General features: G+C 38.5%; 1 protein-coding gene across 7 annotated transcripts in view; it reads right to left on the reverse strand.

Moving 5' to 3' along the window:
- The window catches only part of ROCK1 (Rho associated coiled-coil containing protein kinase 1), a 178,094-nt gene that overhangs the window by 106,067 nt on the left and 54,748 nt on the right, over positions 1-17,279 (reverse strand). For 5 of the 7 annotated variants that reach the window (XM_075062959.1, XM_075062956.1, XM_075062962.1 and 2 more), the window contains exons 2-4: positions 13,065-13,146; positions 1,388-1,488; positions 402-539 (exon numbers count right to left, since the gene is read on the reverse strand). In XM_075062959.1, coding sequence (XP_074919060.1) covers positions 402-539; positions 1,388-1,488; positions 13,065-13,146 — 321 coding nt within the window. Of the gene's footprint in view, positions 1-401; positions 540-1,387; positions 1,489-11,855; positions 11,986-13,064; positions 13,147-17,279 lie in introns of those variants that run through there. The other 2 variants (XM_075062960.1, XM_075062961.1) reach the window with 2 other exon arrangements.

Here is a 17,279-nt window from a genome sequence, read left to right on the forward strand (position 1 = left end):
ATATCTATTTGTCCAACTACACGTTTTTTAAAAAGATATGTTTTACATGAATAATTGTCACATACACTGGGGTGAAACAAAGAATTCTTGTCAAGCAGACAACAACAATTTTAACAAAATTATTTTACTATTTATCAATTCAGAACATAACTTAATTTAATATAATTTTAAAAAGAATTACAGCAACTACAATTTTGATTTTTTGCAACTTTCAAATTTTCAATGGCTTTTCCTAACAAAACATTTCAACTTATCTGAAAAAGACAGTTTTGTAAATTCCTTAGGAAACAAAGCTAGAAATGAAAATTTAAATAATTCTTCAGTTACAATGTGATTTATCCAGTGATATAATAAAACCACCCTGCTATAAATAAAAAATATGAACAGTGGTATCACTATACCTGAACAACCCAGGGGCTATTAGCAAAAGCCATAATGTCCCTTTCTTCCCAAAAGAATGCAGAATCTGATCTTTTTATCATCTCAAACTTGCTCAGCAGTTTCATAGCGTACACCTTCCTTGAAGATTTATGCCTTACCTTTGAAGATAAAATTAAGATATAGAAAAATAGATTAACTATCCATATGGACGATCTATTAAAATATTTAATTCAGTATTTCTTCTGCTTTGAGCATTTTACCTTAGTTCACCAATTTTATCTAATTCTTCACGGTTCTTTGGTAAAAATAATTATTCTACTGATCTACATGGTATAAAATTGCATTTTCTAACTACAACACAACTACCAGAATAGAACATTTGCTAGGGATATTAAAAACTAAAGTCCATGTACACAGTAATTGCTCTGTAATTTGCATTTTTTTAATAAAAGTGTAAATATTTTTGTTAACTAACATAAAAAGAAAAAAATATTTTGAAGAGCACATTTGCCTTATTTTACATTTCTTCCAGCAGCAACCCAACTCAGTAATTCAATATGAGCAGGCCTGGTTGTTAACTCACCACCCATAAAAAATGCTATATGTGGAAAATCTGCGTTCAGGTTTTGAAGGCAGCTCCTCGGCTGATGTAATTTGTCAGAGACTACTGACATCAATGGGCCTATGACATTTACACCAGCTGAAGAGCTGTCTCACAAATTCCTAGAGTCGCAGTGGCCAGGATTAGTATATGGAGAGGGTACTCAGCCTCTAGGTACGGAAAATGCACATTCAGCTCAGATGTTGTGCATGTGAGTATTAAAAGTTAGGATCCTAGAAAATGTTCTTTCCAAGAATAAAATTCTCACTAGGTTTATGGTCCCTATATAAATATGGTCTTATATATTATAAGATTAGCTTAATTTTAAAAAATATCCTATTAAAAATAAAAAGGTAAGTAGCACTGAGTATCATAAAGCAAAATCCAACTCTATTTATAACCTACCAACTGAACTTCCCCGAATGCACCTCTGCCAATCACCTTCACAACTTCATAATCTTCAGCTTTCATGCGCAAATCTCTGATTTTATTAATTGTGTCTTTATCTGTACAAAGAGAAAAAATAAAGCATTAAAACAGTACAGTAATTCATTACTAAAGCCTTCACTGTCTTTCTATACAGCTTATTATAGTGCTACACATTATACACCTAGGGGAATACTGCAAGCACAGAATTAATGCAGAATAATTGATTCTGAGGGGGAGGAAAAGGGAAGCCGCAAGAGAGGTCACCGTTTCTATACTGTAGTTCAAATGAATTATTACACAAAGTTCTATATTAATATTCCTAGTAAGGAATCTATTTTTAAAAATATATTTCCTCAATCTTTTCTGTTGTCTGTATTGTTACTGACAAATATTCTGAAATAAATTACCAAAATAATTGAAACTGCCATGATTATATTATGTTATTTTGACAAAACATGCAGAACTTTACAGAATTTAAAAAGATTGTGCACAGAATTCACCCAGGAATAACATTAAAAACATTGGAAAGGAACTTTCATATTAAGAAAATCTTTCAAGTGTACTGGATTTAACAGAAAAATCAATTTACATTTCATTTACTGGTAACTGTTCTCACAACATCTGATACTTATTAAAAAATACGTTTAAGACAAGGTCTTGCTCATCTTATGGAAATCTGTATTCTGAATCCATGACCTCACTTTCATTACCATGGTAACAGAAAAATGTCACAGTACAACAACTTCATTGCACAATCAAGCTAAAAAGGAAACAGTTTAAATGATGAAAGCTCACATTCAAAACAAATATATGAAAAAGCTACTGGAATGGAGAAATTCTGCATTTAAGGTGACCTACAGAACAATATAAAAAAACCATCATTAAAAGGGCATGTATGTAAAAGATTTGAGAAACTACCAATACCACAGGTATAAAACGCACTTAAACAAGCTCCTTAGAAAACAAACTGCTGGTACTTATATTACTTTTCTGTAGCTGAAAAAGTGGATTTTAATTTAAAACATGCAGTGAGAATCATTGTAATTATTTATATAAACCTGTCATTCTTCAAACTACAAAAATTTACAAACTCCCAGTAGGCAGATATTCTAATTCCAAATTTGGTCATGGATTAAAAACAGGCTATTTTAATCCATATAGGTCAGCACTGGCATGAGACTACATGGAAAAGCTTCACATTTTGGTACAAGCACAGAACAGCTTTTAAACAGCTCCATTTTCTAATATTCAGAGCAATAACCCTGTTTTATTTCCAAAATAGAATTTTAGACCAAAAAGGGAAGTTTTGAAAGAATTGTGAGGGGAGGAACTCATATTGTGGTAATCAAGATTATTTTTAAATAATTATTTGGCATGCTACTAAAAATTACTTGGTTGTCCTATATACAGAGCACATTTAAAAACAAAAAGATACATGTAGAAATTAATTTTCATATTAAAAAGGACCAATTTAAAATAAAGCAGCAGGAATGTAGATGAATTCCAGTAACAAGGAGTTTTCATAAAACTGCATACCATGGTTTGAATATTCTTTTCCCTTGCTTTCTAATGTAAACCCCTGGTTTACAGAGCAATATATACCATGAACAGATTTTAATAAACTAAGCTACAGAAATAAAGAGTTACAAGTGTGATTCAGATTCTGTAAAATGGTTAGAATCTTTAGTAAACTGCATAAGATCTAATTTCAGTTCTTTGACTCTTCAAGCAAGGTTGACTTGGTCTAAGGCTAGAGGATCAGTAGGACTGGATTGGGTTGAAATACAACAAAATCACCACAGCAAACCTTTTTTTTGTTTGTCAATAATTGGTTGCCTAACAATCCCATTGCAAGAAGACTGTCAACACTGCAGGAAAAGTCTTCACACTAATGCAGATAAAAGCAAAACATGACATGAAAGTTTGCCTCAAATGGTTTCAGACAAAAACTTAGCCTATGACCAGGTTAATGTCACTCGTTTCTGAAGGATCAAAGGACAGAAAGGTTAAAAAAATGTGAAACTTTTATTCTGTCAAACAGATGTTTAATACTATACACTCAGATATTGTTTTTCACAGGACTCATATTTCAGTCACTTTAAATAACATAAGGGTAAAACTGGTATTTGAATAACACCAGATGCAATTTTTTCTTTAAGTTACTATAATAGATACTTATTTTGTCTTTAAAGAAGATGTAAACCAAAAAAATTTGGGGTGGTTTGTGACTGCTGACTTTTTTTTTTTTTTTTAAACTAAAGATAACCGACTCATTTTGAAAGGCAAAAATTTTGAAATAATTTATTCTATAGTGTATTGAAGTACCACTTGGTATCTTAACAGAGTAAATGAAAATGCATTGTTTACAGCAATTTACATCCAAATATTATAAAATGGCTAGTTGGGCTTTGTGGGCATTTGCAAAGTGCAACTTAAATGTCAGTAACATAAGTCATACAGCATCTGCTGCTTGTAATAGGAAAACGTATCTTATGGAAAATTTCCTCTTCTTGATTTACAAGGTCTACAGACCAATTAATCAATGGGATCTTAGCCTGTATGCAGCTACAAAGGCTGAAGCAGACCGGTCGCTGATAGGAGAGAGCATGGCCAGCTACACCTAAAAGCCTGCCAGTTGAGACAGCTTCCATAGGAATGGATATCTCCCTTGTTGTCTGAAATTTGACCATGAGCTTATATACACTGAACGATAAACTCTAAACTCCTACTGCAGACTAAGTTTGCGAACCATTTTGAAGGAACTAAACATGGATTTGTAGATCCTCTCTGGACAATCTTCAGAAACCACTTGCTGGAAGCAATTCAAGACCAACAATCTACAAACTGAAGGAGATGATCACCATTGCAATGGTCTATTCCATTTTGATGTGGCAGTGAGACAGGAGTTGTTCAGGAAGACCTGAAGCACCACTAGAAGGTGGATGGGTCAAACCTGGACTTCCCATCTCTGGATCTAACCACTTTCCCCAGGAGTAACAAAATAATTTCTGTCTGCCAAACCTGCTGGTCTGGAAGCCTGAAAAGGATTGCTTGGGTTTGGAATAGGATTTATATTCCCTCCTGTGGGGCCTGTCAGGAGACAGAGCCGACTTTTCTTTGACTGAGGAATCTGTCACCACTTTAGCATTATCAGAATATTAAAAGGAAAATGATTTGTAGAACTGATGGATAAAGTCACATAAGCTTAGACATGTCTTCCAACTGTGCAATCACATGTCAATGGGTAACCACATTGTAGCCCATCACTCTTGCTGAATACTGGTGGGCATCCAGAGAGTTTTCATAAATACAGCCTTATGCCAAGGAGATCTTTCCAGGAAAGAGAGACAAACTGTGGCACTTCCTTTATATGAGATGATAGATTCAGACAGATCTTCTATCCGTGCCAATACTGTTCAGGCAAAGCATTTGGATGCAATGAAAGTTTTCAGTTATGCAAGAACTCAGAGCTTTTTCTGAGCACTGTATCCATCCTCCTGTCTATGGGGTTCTTAAGACTTAACTCTCCATCTGTAAGTCTTGCATTACACATAACTAGGGATGCCAGTGCCACATCAACATTAAGAAGGGAAATGAAATCTTATTTAAACTTGCACACATTTCTTAGTCATCTTGCTTAGTCTCAGGTTTTCCTAGGAACTCCCATTCCTTTCTGATCATGTCTATGGAGGCTGGGCTGAGAAAAACATAGTTCAATTCTGAATCCTAAATGATACTACCTGTCTGTAGTATTACTGCTCTTCTGAACTGGCTCCTCCTTGTCTGTCTTTGACATTTCCTCAAAAGCTGGATGTAAACTGCCCTAATAAGTATGTACTTGAATTCAACCTGAAAGTTTTTCCTGCTTTTCTCCTCCTTGGTTCCTGTTGTGACTCTAAAAGTTGTCCTTCCCCACAAGGAGGCAATAAGGAGCTCCTGCACCTGCACAATCTGGATTTGTGCTTCCTTCTCTTCAATATAGATGAAAGATTCCTGTGCCAGTAACTGGATTTAGCTTTCCTGAGCACTACAGACTTTTTAGGGGAATTTTTCTTTTCCTGTGTGAGGCAGATGGCATATGTCCATGTTTCCCCTTTATTCTAGGCATTCTCCATGCTGCAATCAGGGTGAGAATAAGCATGGGAGATAGGCAGGGTGTTTCTGCAGTAGAGAGGAACAAGACTTTTAAATCCCCTGTATGGGGTAGTATCAAGAACACAGATACAGCAGCAAGTTGTTGTTTTTTTGAGGGGGTTTTTTTTTGGTTTTTTAATATAAATGTTTTTGCTCTGCTGCAAGAAGTCTTGTAAAGCTTGACACTATGGAAACACAATGAAAAACTGGTAGGCTTTTCAGTAGCTGATTATGCCCTCTGCTATCAGTGTCTGACAGGTCTGGGTCTGACTACGTAGCTGTACACAGGCTGAAAGCCCGTTGATTAATGTATCTGTGGATCTTGTATGTGGAAAAAATGGAAATATCTTAATGTATCCTAGCCTTAACAACACCACAATATGAAGAGACCCAAATTAAAAACAAAAATTGATGCAGGAGTAGCTGAAAAATTTATCATCCACCTACTAGACAAGGTCAACAATAAAGCAGAGAAACACTAGAGGAATCCCAGGACAGTTTGCTCGTGTCACCATAACCACTAGAAGTGTATGCTAGACAGGTACTACTCTAAGCACTGTTTGGAGCTACATTTTTTATATCAGTTTTGCCTTCTAGGTGTGCAGTAAACTTGGATAATCACATAGACCTAATAAAAACTGAGAGGAAGTATCGCTGTGAAGAGGAATTAACACTACTTTTCTCCTCCTCCAATGGTATGTCCCCTTCTCTCCCCTTCCCCAATCATGTGAAAGAAAGGAATACACACCACCTCTCTCACTTTTCTGGGGCTTGTTCTCAGTGTCTGGGTGCTCCAGGATCTGTTAGATACATGCGTATCAGGCAGAAGTAGTGAATGATAAGTACTTTATTCACTGGTTCCACTTCCCAGTTTGACTGGAGCATACCAAACAGAGTAAGGAGTAGAATGCCCAATCTATGGGTTGGAGTGCCCTCACCAGATTGTTAATTTGAACCTCCTTTGGCAAATATATTGCTGTGATCTTTTCTCATTTTATCTTATGGTATAATTATTCTGTTTGTTCAAAACACAGAAGAATTGGAGTTGAAATTTAAAAAGTAACAAAAGCAAGAAAATGTAGTTAAAAGACACTAAGTTATTAAAATTGACGATTTAAAAAAAATTTTTTTGCACTTCTTTCAACTTGGACTGTGAAAGCAAAGTGGCAAGTTCAGTTCTGTTTATATTCAACTTCACTGTAGCATTTTAGAACAATGCTACAACCCTTAGATTGCAAACACTGCAAGGGAGTATTTCTTGTTTTATTTTTAAACTGCTTTCCACTGGAACTAAAAAAAAAATCAGATTTGTTTCAATGCATCTTAGGTTACATAAAAGCTTTAAAAAAAAAAACAACAACAAAAAAAAACCCAACCAATATGGACCAAATAAGACTTGACTGTGTCTCTTTATGGCAGCCACTCACACAGACTCACCCAACTGTGTTTTGGTACAGTATTTATGCACACAGAACACTGTCATCTTACCTATTATAAAACCCTATATTCTTTGCTTTTTGTTGTATACATCTCCACCTTGATACTATTTCAGGCTATATTTTTATGCTTATATGTGATATGTAATTTTTACTTAGAGAAACAGGTTTTAATGAAGATGCAACTGTGTGAGTTTACCACTAATGCAAAATTGGGAGTTTTTCTGAGCCTAACAGGTTTTTTAATAATCAAAATTACATTAATTGTAATTGCTGTATTGAGTATTCTATTTGTCTAGTTTCAGCTTCTCCTTTCTCCAATAAAGTTTCACCACACCTTCTTTGAAAACAACTGAGTACACAATATTTCATGATAACAAGGTTATGCTAGCTCAGGTATAACTTCAGCTGTGGGAAGTTAAACAAAAAACTTGTTCTTAAGCATCTGAGCAATCAGTCCACAGCAAAAAAGGCCTTAACTAAAGTAGGCTCTACTCATTTCAGCTTTCATTATACACTATTTTAGGGCTAGTAATTTGTAACAGTAAGACTATTTGAAAAGTCATGGTGTGATCATGGAAAAAAGGCACAAACTCAAAGTAAAAATATTAAGTCATAAATTGCATTATTTTAATCAAATTATCCCCTATTATGCAATAAACACAATTAAAAACTATTTAACAACATTATTTAACCTTTAATACATTACAAAACACTATCATAATGCCTGTCAATTTAGTCCACAGTAACACTCAGACCAGTATCTGCAACCTCTCTGACATCAAGTGACATGGTGGACTAATGTAAAATCAGAGGAATTAAAATCAGTAATTTTAATCATGATTTAAAATCAAGCAAGCAGGAAACCATGATTTAAATAATCCATTTTAATCTTGTTTTGCATTTGTACTTTTTAGTTATTTTCCTAAAGGTTGATTCTCAATGGTTGGCAACCATTACAACATGTTGAATTTTCAACTGAATTAGAAATTTTTTGCTAACCAGGACACACTATAGCTACACACATTGATTTAAGCAATTATATAGCTTAACGTTCCTTTGCACTAATCATTTTTTACTGTTTTTATAATAGAAAATGGTAAATGAAATATTTCTTATTCACTAGAGGATGATTAATTTTTACTCACAACTTGTGTCAAGATCTATTTGGCTAGATATTGGAATTACATTAAAATGCACAAAAACAACATTTAAATGGTTTTCTTGATTTTTTTTAATGTTAACCTTAAATGAGCTGGACGTAAGACAAAGTTTATTAAAACAAGTTTTGCATTTAAAACTGATTTATTCAATAAAAGTAGTAGTATTTAAAGCTAGTGATTTAAACTGAGTTTTTCTAGTCAACATATCCTTCAACATTTTAGAACTAATAGATCTCATCCTCTCTTATCTAGTTTTTATTTGAAGATTGAAAGAGAAAAATGCAGCAATGCTTGTTTTCAACTCCATATCAGTTTCTTAACTTTGAATGAACTAGTCATTGAACTGAACCAGCTGAATAAACTGAAAAGAAAAAAATTCTCTGTGTTCCTGCAAAAGCTACTGATGTCAAGTTAGTTTAGTACTACAGTAAACTCTGGTTCTAGTTGCTTAGCCACTGACTTCCAACAGTCTAATAGTGTGATTTGCTTTAAAACTTTGGCAGCAAACATACTGCTTATTTATTTAATTTAAATTATTTAATAGGGTTATAGTAAATTTTAGGTCTTAATACAGGTTGTCATAATTTCAAATTTCAAAAGTTTTAAATTTTTAAAAAGAAAAATTTACATTTTTAAAATCTGATTTTTTAAAAATCATTGATTTTTATCTACTTTGCCATGTAACACCATTAGCCCTCATTTATTGATTCCTAATCCCTCAAACTATTACACAGCCGAGGTGCAGGAGGTTGACGACCTCCTGAACAAGGAGCTGCTCATGAGAAGAGTCCCTAAAGAAGGACGGGGAAGGGAGGCAAGAGGAGTGGTTGGCAGTAAACTATACGGTATAGACCGACAAAACTGTATCAAGCACCCAACGATCCCAGGTGATATGGGACCAGACTGACCAGAAAAGGGCGGAGTTGGTTGAAGAAGCGGAGGGATGAATCCATCAGATTGGCTCAGGTCCCATCCTTGGGAGCACCCTCAAAACAACTGCTTTTGACCTCCCTGGATTAAGAGACGGTCAGGTTATGCAGCCAGGTGGGAAGAGGACAGGTATCACTGCTTATGCCCCTTGTCGTTATCCTTCCTCCCGTAGAAGCCCACTCTGGGAGCTCCCCAAGACCTAGACTGCTGCGGGGGAGGAGGCAAAGGACAGAAAGGCTTCCTGGACTGTTGTGGGGGATGAAGGCCAAGGGAGCAGAGGGTGGCTCAGGAGTCTTTAAGGCAGTGTAGCCATGAGTCCGTAAGCTCAAAGAGCAGAGCCCAGTGCCATCAAAAGAGAAGTCCTGGACCGTGGCCTGCATCTCTTGGGACAACCCACAGGACTGCAGCCAAGAGCTGCGTCTCATGGCCACCACAGATACGACCACCCAGGCCACCTGGCAGCCCCCTGGCAACCAACGTGCCTTCATCCACCAGTATGGCAAACTTCTGGGCATGGTCTTGTGGGAGGGCCTCTCTGAATTTATTCAGGGAGTCCCAGAGACTGAAATTATAGCGTCCCAGCAGACCTGGTGATTACAGACCCTGAACTGTAGGCTAGCTGTCGAATAAACTTTTCTGCCGAACAAATTAAGCCTTTTGGCCTCTTTGTTCTTCAGCATGCTGCTAACTTGACCCTCTCTGTCCCTTTTCATTCACGGAGGACACAATCAGTGGTGCTGCAGAGGGATGCATATAGAGATATTCAAATCCCTTCGCAGGGATGTAGTATTGCTTTTCCGCCTTCCTGGATGTCAATGGAATAGAGGACGGGGTTTGCCACAATGACTTGGCAATTTTAAGGACTCCTGGCTGTACAGGCAATGTGACCCAAGCCAGGGTGGTGGCCGAAATGACCCTGAAGAGGTTGTCGGCCTCCTCAGCCTCAAGGTTTAAGTTCTCAGCCACCCATTGAAGGAGGGTGTGGTGCTCCTTAAAGTTGTCCGGGGGACTGGCCTTGTCAGGGCACAATGACGAGGACTGTGCCACTTGCAGAGGTGTGCATTCCTCCTCCTTGTCTGGGGAAGGCTCCTTTGGTGCTGGTGTCCGGTGCGCTAGTGTCCAGTGTGCTGGTGCCACGTCTGGCTCAGTACCGTGCTCTGGCTGAGTGCCAGTGGTACCATTACTGGCTTATCCAAGGCAGCCTGGGAGGGCTGAGAACGTGTGACTGGCATCACCAGCACCCTCTCATGGGTTCCAGTACTGCCACTGGGTAAGCCACTGTCCCTATTGTGACGACACTGTGGTTGGTGCTGTGACTATCTCTTGTGTAGGAGGAGAATTCCCTTGCTGGGGTGCCAGGCTAAATTTCTGTTCTGATCTGGATCACTGCCCCTTCAGCAACCACAGTGGCAACCAGGGTTTGCCTGCTGAGGCAAATGCAAGTCGCGACATCTGCCAGAGGAGTGGTACTGGGGAGACAAGGACTGGTGCCATGATTCCGAGCAGCCCCTCCAGGACAGTGACTGACAACTAGGAGACCACCTGGGGGAGAGTGACCAGGGTCTACGCGACCTGTGGCCAGAAGTTCGCCAATACTTGTAGTACGGGGAACGGTGTTGCGGCTCCAACGACCCGCACCTAGTAGGTGGGGACCGCATCAGGGACCTAGGTTGTCTAGTTGGAGACCTAGGATATAGTGCTAGGGTCCAAGGTCACAGAGACAGGGATGTGCACCTGCAGTACAGTGATTGCGGGTGCTCCGCTCTCCTATGAGGCTGCACTCCCATAGGCTCCCCGTTCGGTGCTGGGGTCGTAGCTGGGACAGTCACCTGCTGTGGCGCCTGCAGAGCCAGTCAGCTTTCCTCTTTGGCCACCAGTACTGCTTCGGGTCCTGACGGCCCTGGGAGAGGCTGGGGACCTTTGCTCCTTCCTGGGGTAAGGGGTGAATCCTTGGCCAGGCTCGGGGTCCAACCTCAGTGCTATCCCCATGAAGTCTCACAGTGGGCGTATGGCCTAACAAAGGTCATTTGTTCACAGATCCCTTGTCCTTCAGTGCCAAGGTGCTCCTCTTCTTCTGGTGCTTCTTCACCCGGTACTGTTCTCCCTTGCCAGTGCCAACGTGCTTTGCACCGAAGCCAAAGTACTCAGTGTAGGTTCTGCGATGGAGGGCTCCGACATGGGGCAGACCACAGCCTCCAGGAAGAGGGCCCTTAAGTGGATATCCCACTTCTTTTGTATATGGAGACAAAAAAGTTCTTACAAATTCAACACTTGTCCTTTCTTTGGTCTTCCCCAAACACTTCAGGCAGCTGTCGTGGGGGTCACTGATAGGCATTGGCCTGCTGCATGATGCACGTGGCTTGAAGCTGGGTGAGTGTGGGATGCCCTGCTCGGGGGCAAAGTCCCAGCCAGGACTCTACATACCCTAACTTACTAATTACTAACTATGTACAGAATAGGTAGAACAAAAGGACTATGAATAACCACTAATACTCTTGCTAAAGACAAGACAAGGCACTCCAATCAGCCGTCACGGGCAGTAAAAAGGAACTGAGAGGACATAGGGTTGGTGGCACCGAATATACCGACACATGAGCGCAGCACTCAAGGGGGTGCCACAGCCGACCCTAGGGATACCATTAAGGTAAAAGTCTCCAACAACTGTGCACATGGGCATGTACACACCTAGAATGGAATAGACACGAGCAAGCACTTGAAGAAGAACCATGATTCCTGTGAAAAAACAGCTGCATTCAAAATTATGAAAAATCTTATGGTTACTTTAAAAGCCATTTTATTTAAAGGGTCAAGATGAGTTAAGAGTTTACAGTTCTGAAGTTCTTTTCAAAGTGAAGCAAATGCCAATATTAACCATAATGACGATGCAGTAATACACAGTGGTGCCCTTTAGCTGCAAAGATAATACATAATTTTATGTAGGTGATTTTTTCACTGCTCCCTTAAAGGACTAAAAAAATATTTCCTTGTTCATTTGGTTCTTTTGCACTAGACAAACACTGGGGTTTTTAATGAAGCTTACATCACACAGCTAAATTTCATTTGTTTCTTTCTTGTGCACCAAAAATAATTTAAATCAGCAAAAAAGAGCAGAATTCTGCACAGCTAGCACTAAGCATACCAAAAAAAGAAGAAATACATCAACTACAGGGTTTAGGCTTCTCATGTAGTTTAAGACAAGAAACCTTATACAACAATAACCAGCTAAATATATCACGTACCAATAGCCTGCTAATCTACACTCTTTGTGGCTTCCTGAAATCATATTGTCTGTGATCGCTTTAGTAATGTTGTGCTGTGATAATTGTTTATGATTTACTATTTTAGGAAAGATACAAAATATTAAGAATGTGATGACTGTAAATTTGATTTTGAATAAAGAGTTTTATTTATCACACAAGTGATCTTTTCTTAACTCAACACAGCTTCAGAGCACTGTATAAATCTTATGTAAATAGTTAATGTTATTACTTAAAATTTTAAGTGCTAGACCAGAGTATAGTCCCTCACTTCTGGGAATCTAGTATGCTGCGTGTGGGAAGAAAAGAGGAGCAAAAGGATTGTTTAAATAGTTAGTAGTACCCCTGCTAGCTGCACAGTGGCAAGGATGGCTCCCCACTTCTGCCAGAAGGATTGTCCTGGCACAGGTTTTGATAGGGAAAGTGAATCTTCAGGACTGAGAAGAATATTAAAAAAAAAAAAAGTAAAATGTAGGTCTACACTTTTGAATGTGACTAATGAGTCTGGAGTACCCAACTTGAAACATCTTGAAGGGGCCTGATTTTCAGGGTTGGGTGTTCAGTAATTTCTGAAAGTCAGGCTCCTTTAAAATTTCAAGATTGGCCACCCAAAACTGAAGCACTAAAAATCACTTGTAACTTTTGAAAATCTAGATCCTAGTTATTAATCACTATTTATATTTAGTTATAACTTGTTATTTAATATTATAATAAAAAAATTAAAAATACTTACATCTGTTTAAAAAGTTGTCTATATTTTTGTTTTTTCTTAAGGCTGGAAAATCCAAATCATACACCAAAGCATCTAATCCATCCTGAACAAAGAGAAGCACAAACAAAATTATATATCCTTTTGAACTATAATTAATTATGTTAATCATAGAGACAAGACAAACAATTGCCCTTGCCAAATTTCCACATTAATGAAGATTATGCAATTAGCAAATTTAAATATACTTAAAGGAAATATACTGTGATTTAGCTTTTATTCCACTTCTTTCACCAGAAAGCCTGTCTACAACACAGTCTCCATGCATCCCATAAAGGAAAAAAAGAAAAGAAAAAGATGGACAAACATAATTAACTCATATGTTTTAAAAGAAAAAAGCATGCCATTTCTTAAGTACTCTTCTTGTAGTTTATTACTGTGTTTCACTCTAGAAAGTGAAGAAAATATAATTTTGACATGGACTAATGTGCACTGCTGACAGAGTAAAAAGTACATCTGATAGCAAGATTTACAGGCCCTGTAAGAGTCAGAGGGTAATTGTGAGAGAGAAGAAGAGCATGTTGTTAATTTAAGGCCAAGCTTCAACCAAGTTGAGTTCCAGCATTAGATTCTTTTTATTTTAATTAAGCTTATTTTTCAAATTTACACAGCAGGGACTTCATCCCACAAACAAGTATGTCACTTCATGCACATGTATACTCTCATGGAACCCAATGGGATTACTCATAAGCATATGACTTACTTTAGGTACAAGTGTTTTTCTGCAACAAAGCCTAGGACAGGATTAGAAACAGCCAGCCATGGGTTCTCTAGCTACTACAAAACTGCAAACTATTAGGGCTTGTCTTGATAAACAGTGAGTGAAGGTGGGGTGTGAATGTACAGCACACAAGCCACACACTAACTTTCCATATGGGCCCTGTTATTGCACACTAAAAGTTCCCTAGGGCATAGTAAACTATTTCCAAGTGGAATAGATCAAAGCACATTAGGGAACTTGGAGTGCACAGTAATAGGGGCCACATGAAACGTTAATGCTCTGCATGTAGTGCACTGTATATTTACACTGTATATATTACACTGTATATTTACACCCTAACTTGCTTCTCACTAACTGTTCATCTAGACAAAGCTTAAGATACTCAAGAACAAGCATAAATGCATACAACAAGACACTTTGCAGGTCCTATGAAGTGCCTTTTCCAATAGGAGCGGAGTGTGCTCTTAACTTCACAGGAAGCATACAGCACCTCACATGGTTATGCCCTACATCTCTGATAATAAAAACAAATTCTTTACCTCCCAACAATAAATGGCACCTCAGCTAATAAAGGCCCATCAAGTGTCCTTGTCATAAATAGATAGCTAAGGATTAATGTTTCTTTTACCTGTAAAGGGTTAACAAAGGGAACCAAACGCCTGACTAGAGAACCAATCAGGAAACTGGATTTTTCAGTCAGGGAGGGAATTTTTGGACTCTGGGTCTTTTGTTTGTCTCTCAGCTATGAGAAGGTTCTTTCTATCGTCTTATCTTCTGTTTCCAACTTGTAAGTACAGGTTGAAAAACAATATAGGCTTTTATGTTGTTTTGGGTGTATTTACATGTGTGTAACTTGCTGGAATGTTTCAAATTGGATATCTTTTGAATCAGACTGTTTATTCATATTTTCTTATAAGCAATAGCCCTGTATTGTCATCTTGATACAGAGTTTATATTCTTATGTCTTTTTCTTTTTTTTTTTTTATATAAAGCTTTCTTTTTAAGACTTGTTTGAGTTTTTCTCTCAGGATAAGCTCGGCAGCACCAGGGAATTGGTGGGAGGGGGAAAGAGAGATAAAATCATCTCTGTTTCCTTGTGTTTGAGGTTTGTCTCTTTGTGGAAGAGAGGGGACAGGCTTCTTGGTATTGTGATGTAAAGAGATTGCATCAATACTCTCAAGTTAGCCCAGAGAGGAAAGTCTGGGTAGGAGAGGGAGGGGGAAGGGAAGTGGAGTATTTCCCTTGCCGGTAAGACTCAGAGCTTCTGGGTCTTGGGGGTCTCTCCAGGGAAGGTTTGGGGAGACCAGAGGGGGCCAAAACCCTGGAAATTTTGGATGGTGGCAGCGAGATAAGATCCAAGCTGGTAATTAAGCTTGGAGGTTCATGCTAAGCACCCAGATTTTGGACGCTAAGGTCCAGATTTGGGACAGAGGCTTATTACAGTCCTGGATGACTAAACCTCAGAAAACTCAGTTAAAACTGTGTTGGAAAACCTTCTTTTGCAGTCAGATAATGTTTAAATGACAATTATAAAAATAAGAGTGAATTGAGTTAGTGTAAGCTCCAAGACTTTCTAGGTTACAGGCCTTGGCTACACTGGCGCTTTACAGCGCTGCAACTTTCTCGGTCAGGGGTGTGAAAAAACATACCCCTGAGTGCAGCAAGTTACAGCGTTGCAAAGCGCCAGCGTAAACAGTGCCCAGCCCTGGGAGCTAATCCCCATGGGGAGGAGAAGTACCTGCAGCGCTAGGAGAGCTCTCTCCCAGCGCTGGCGCTGCAACCACACTTGCACTTCAAAGCGCTGCCATGGGAGCGCTCCCATGGCAGCGCTGTATGGCTGCAAGTGTAGCCATACCCTAAGTCTTTGACTAATACCTTAAAATAAACCCACACTACTGATCCAAGGGACCAATATCCCACAGACTTGCATGGCTGGAAAATAAATGCTATGGCATACACCATTTGAAAGTCTAGTATTTCAAAAAGCATTCCATTACACAGCACAAACAAAATCAAATCTTTCTGATTAAAAAAACAGACAAAAACAAAAAAACTTCCCCTGCACTTTCAATTTCAACCTGATTTTACTGTCCTCCATCTCAAAAAAAGTCAGAGCTAGAATCAATGCTATCTGAATGAAAGTTATCAAGAAGCATCCATACTTTCAAATGACCAGGTATGAACCTTTAACTCAGAGGTCTGAGTGATGAGTGTTAAAAATCATACCAGAATTAAATTTAGTGATGGTAATGGGAATAAAGATAAGAGGGTAATCAGAATAACTGGACTTTAAAGCATGGATGTTATCAAACTTATTAAATACTTTAAAAAAAATTAAAAATTGCTGCTGAATGTTAATCATTTGTACAATACTTAACACAATGGAGTCTCAGTACTGTTTGGAGCTCCTAGTCACTACTATAATACAAATAACGAACGACTAAGTAGAATGTCTCAATGTTTTCAAAAACAACAAGGAGCTCAGTGGCACCCTAAAGACTAACAGATTTATTTGGGCACAAGCTTTCGTGGGTAAAAAACCACTTCTTCAGATGCAAGGAGTGAAAATTACAGATGCAGGCATTACACAATGACACATGAAGAGAAGGGAGTTGCCTCACAAGTGGAGAACCAGTGCTGACCAGGCCAATTCGATCAGGGTGGATGTAGTCCACTCCCAATAATAGATGAGAAGGTGCCAATTCCAGGAGAGGCAAAGCTGCTTTTGTAATGAGCCAGCCACTCCCAGTCCCTATTCAAGTCCAAATTAATGGTGCTAAATCTGCAGATGAATTTAATATTTTTGTGGATACAGATTAACATGGCTACTCCCTGATACTCAATATTTTCACAAAACTTAAAGAAAAGTTAATATTTATACTTCTGCTGTGATTCTCTTTTACAGTAAAGAGGGAGAGGCTTTCAGGACCCGTACTCCTTTTGGTCCTGGAGAGTGATCAGAAAGATAAACGATCAATAACTGGATAACACAGTATACTAATTATTTTTATGGATCAGTAGTTCGGAGGAAAAGACAAGAAGTCTTAAACAATTTACACCCCAAAGAGAAATGGTAATGAAGATAAACAACATGAAAATGTGAAAACTAACAACAAAAATTGTTTACTAAACTAATGAAAGTTACATTTTCCAGACTTCACCTGGAAAATCTAATAAAAGGAAACCAATCCTTTAAACCTGATGGTGTTAACAAAAGAAGAGGATAATAATCCCAGGCCCTACTGTGATCTAGCTAATATGCCTAAGCAAGGGAGCATAATGTACACTATTACTCCGATGGACTAGCTACCAGCACATTATGGGGAACAGAAGGTGAAGGAGAGCAGCCTCTGCTCGGCTACTACTATGCCCTCTCCCTTTCAGTTGTTCAGGGAACGGGTGGTCAGGAACGAGGAGAGTGCAGACCCTTCGTGCCACTTTGCCCTTCACCTCCAAAT

Source organism: Chelonoidis abingdonii, chromosome 2 (genome assembly GCF_003597395.2).
Source record: "Chelonoidis abingdonii isolate Lonesome George chromosome 2, CheloAbing_2.0, whole genome shotgun sequence".
Lineage (NCBI taxonomy): Eukaryota > Metazoa > Chordata > Testudines > Testudinidae > Chelonoidis > Chelonoidis abingdonii.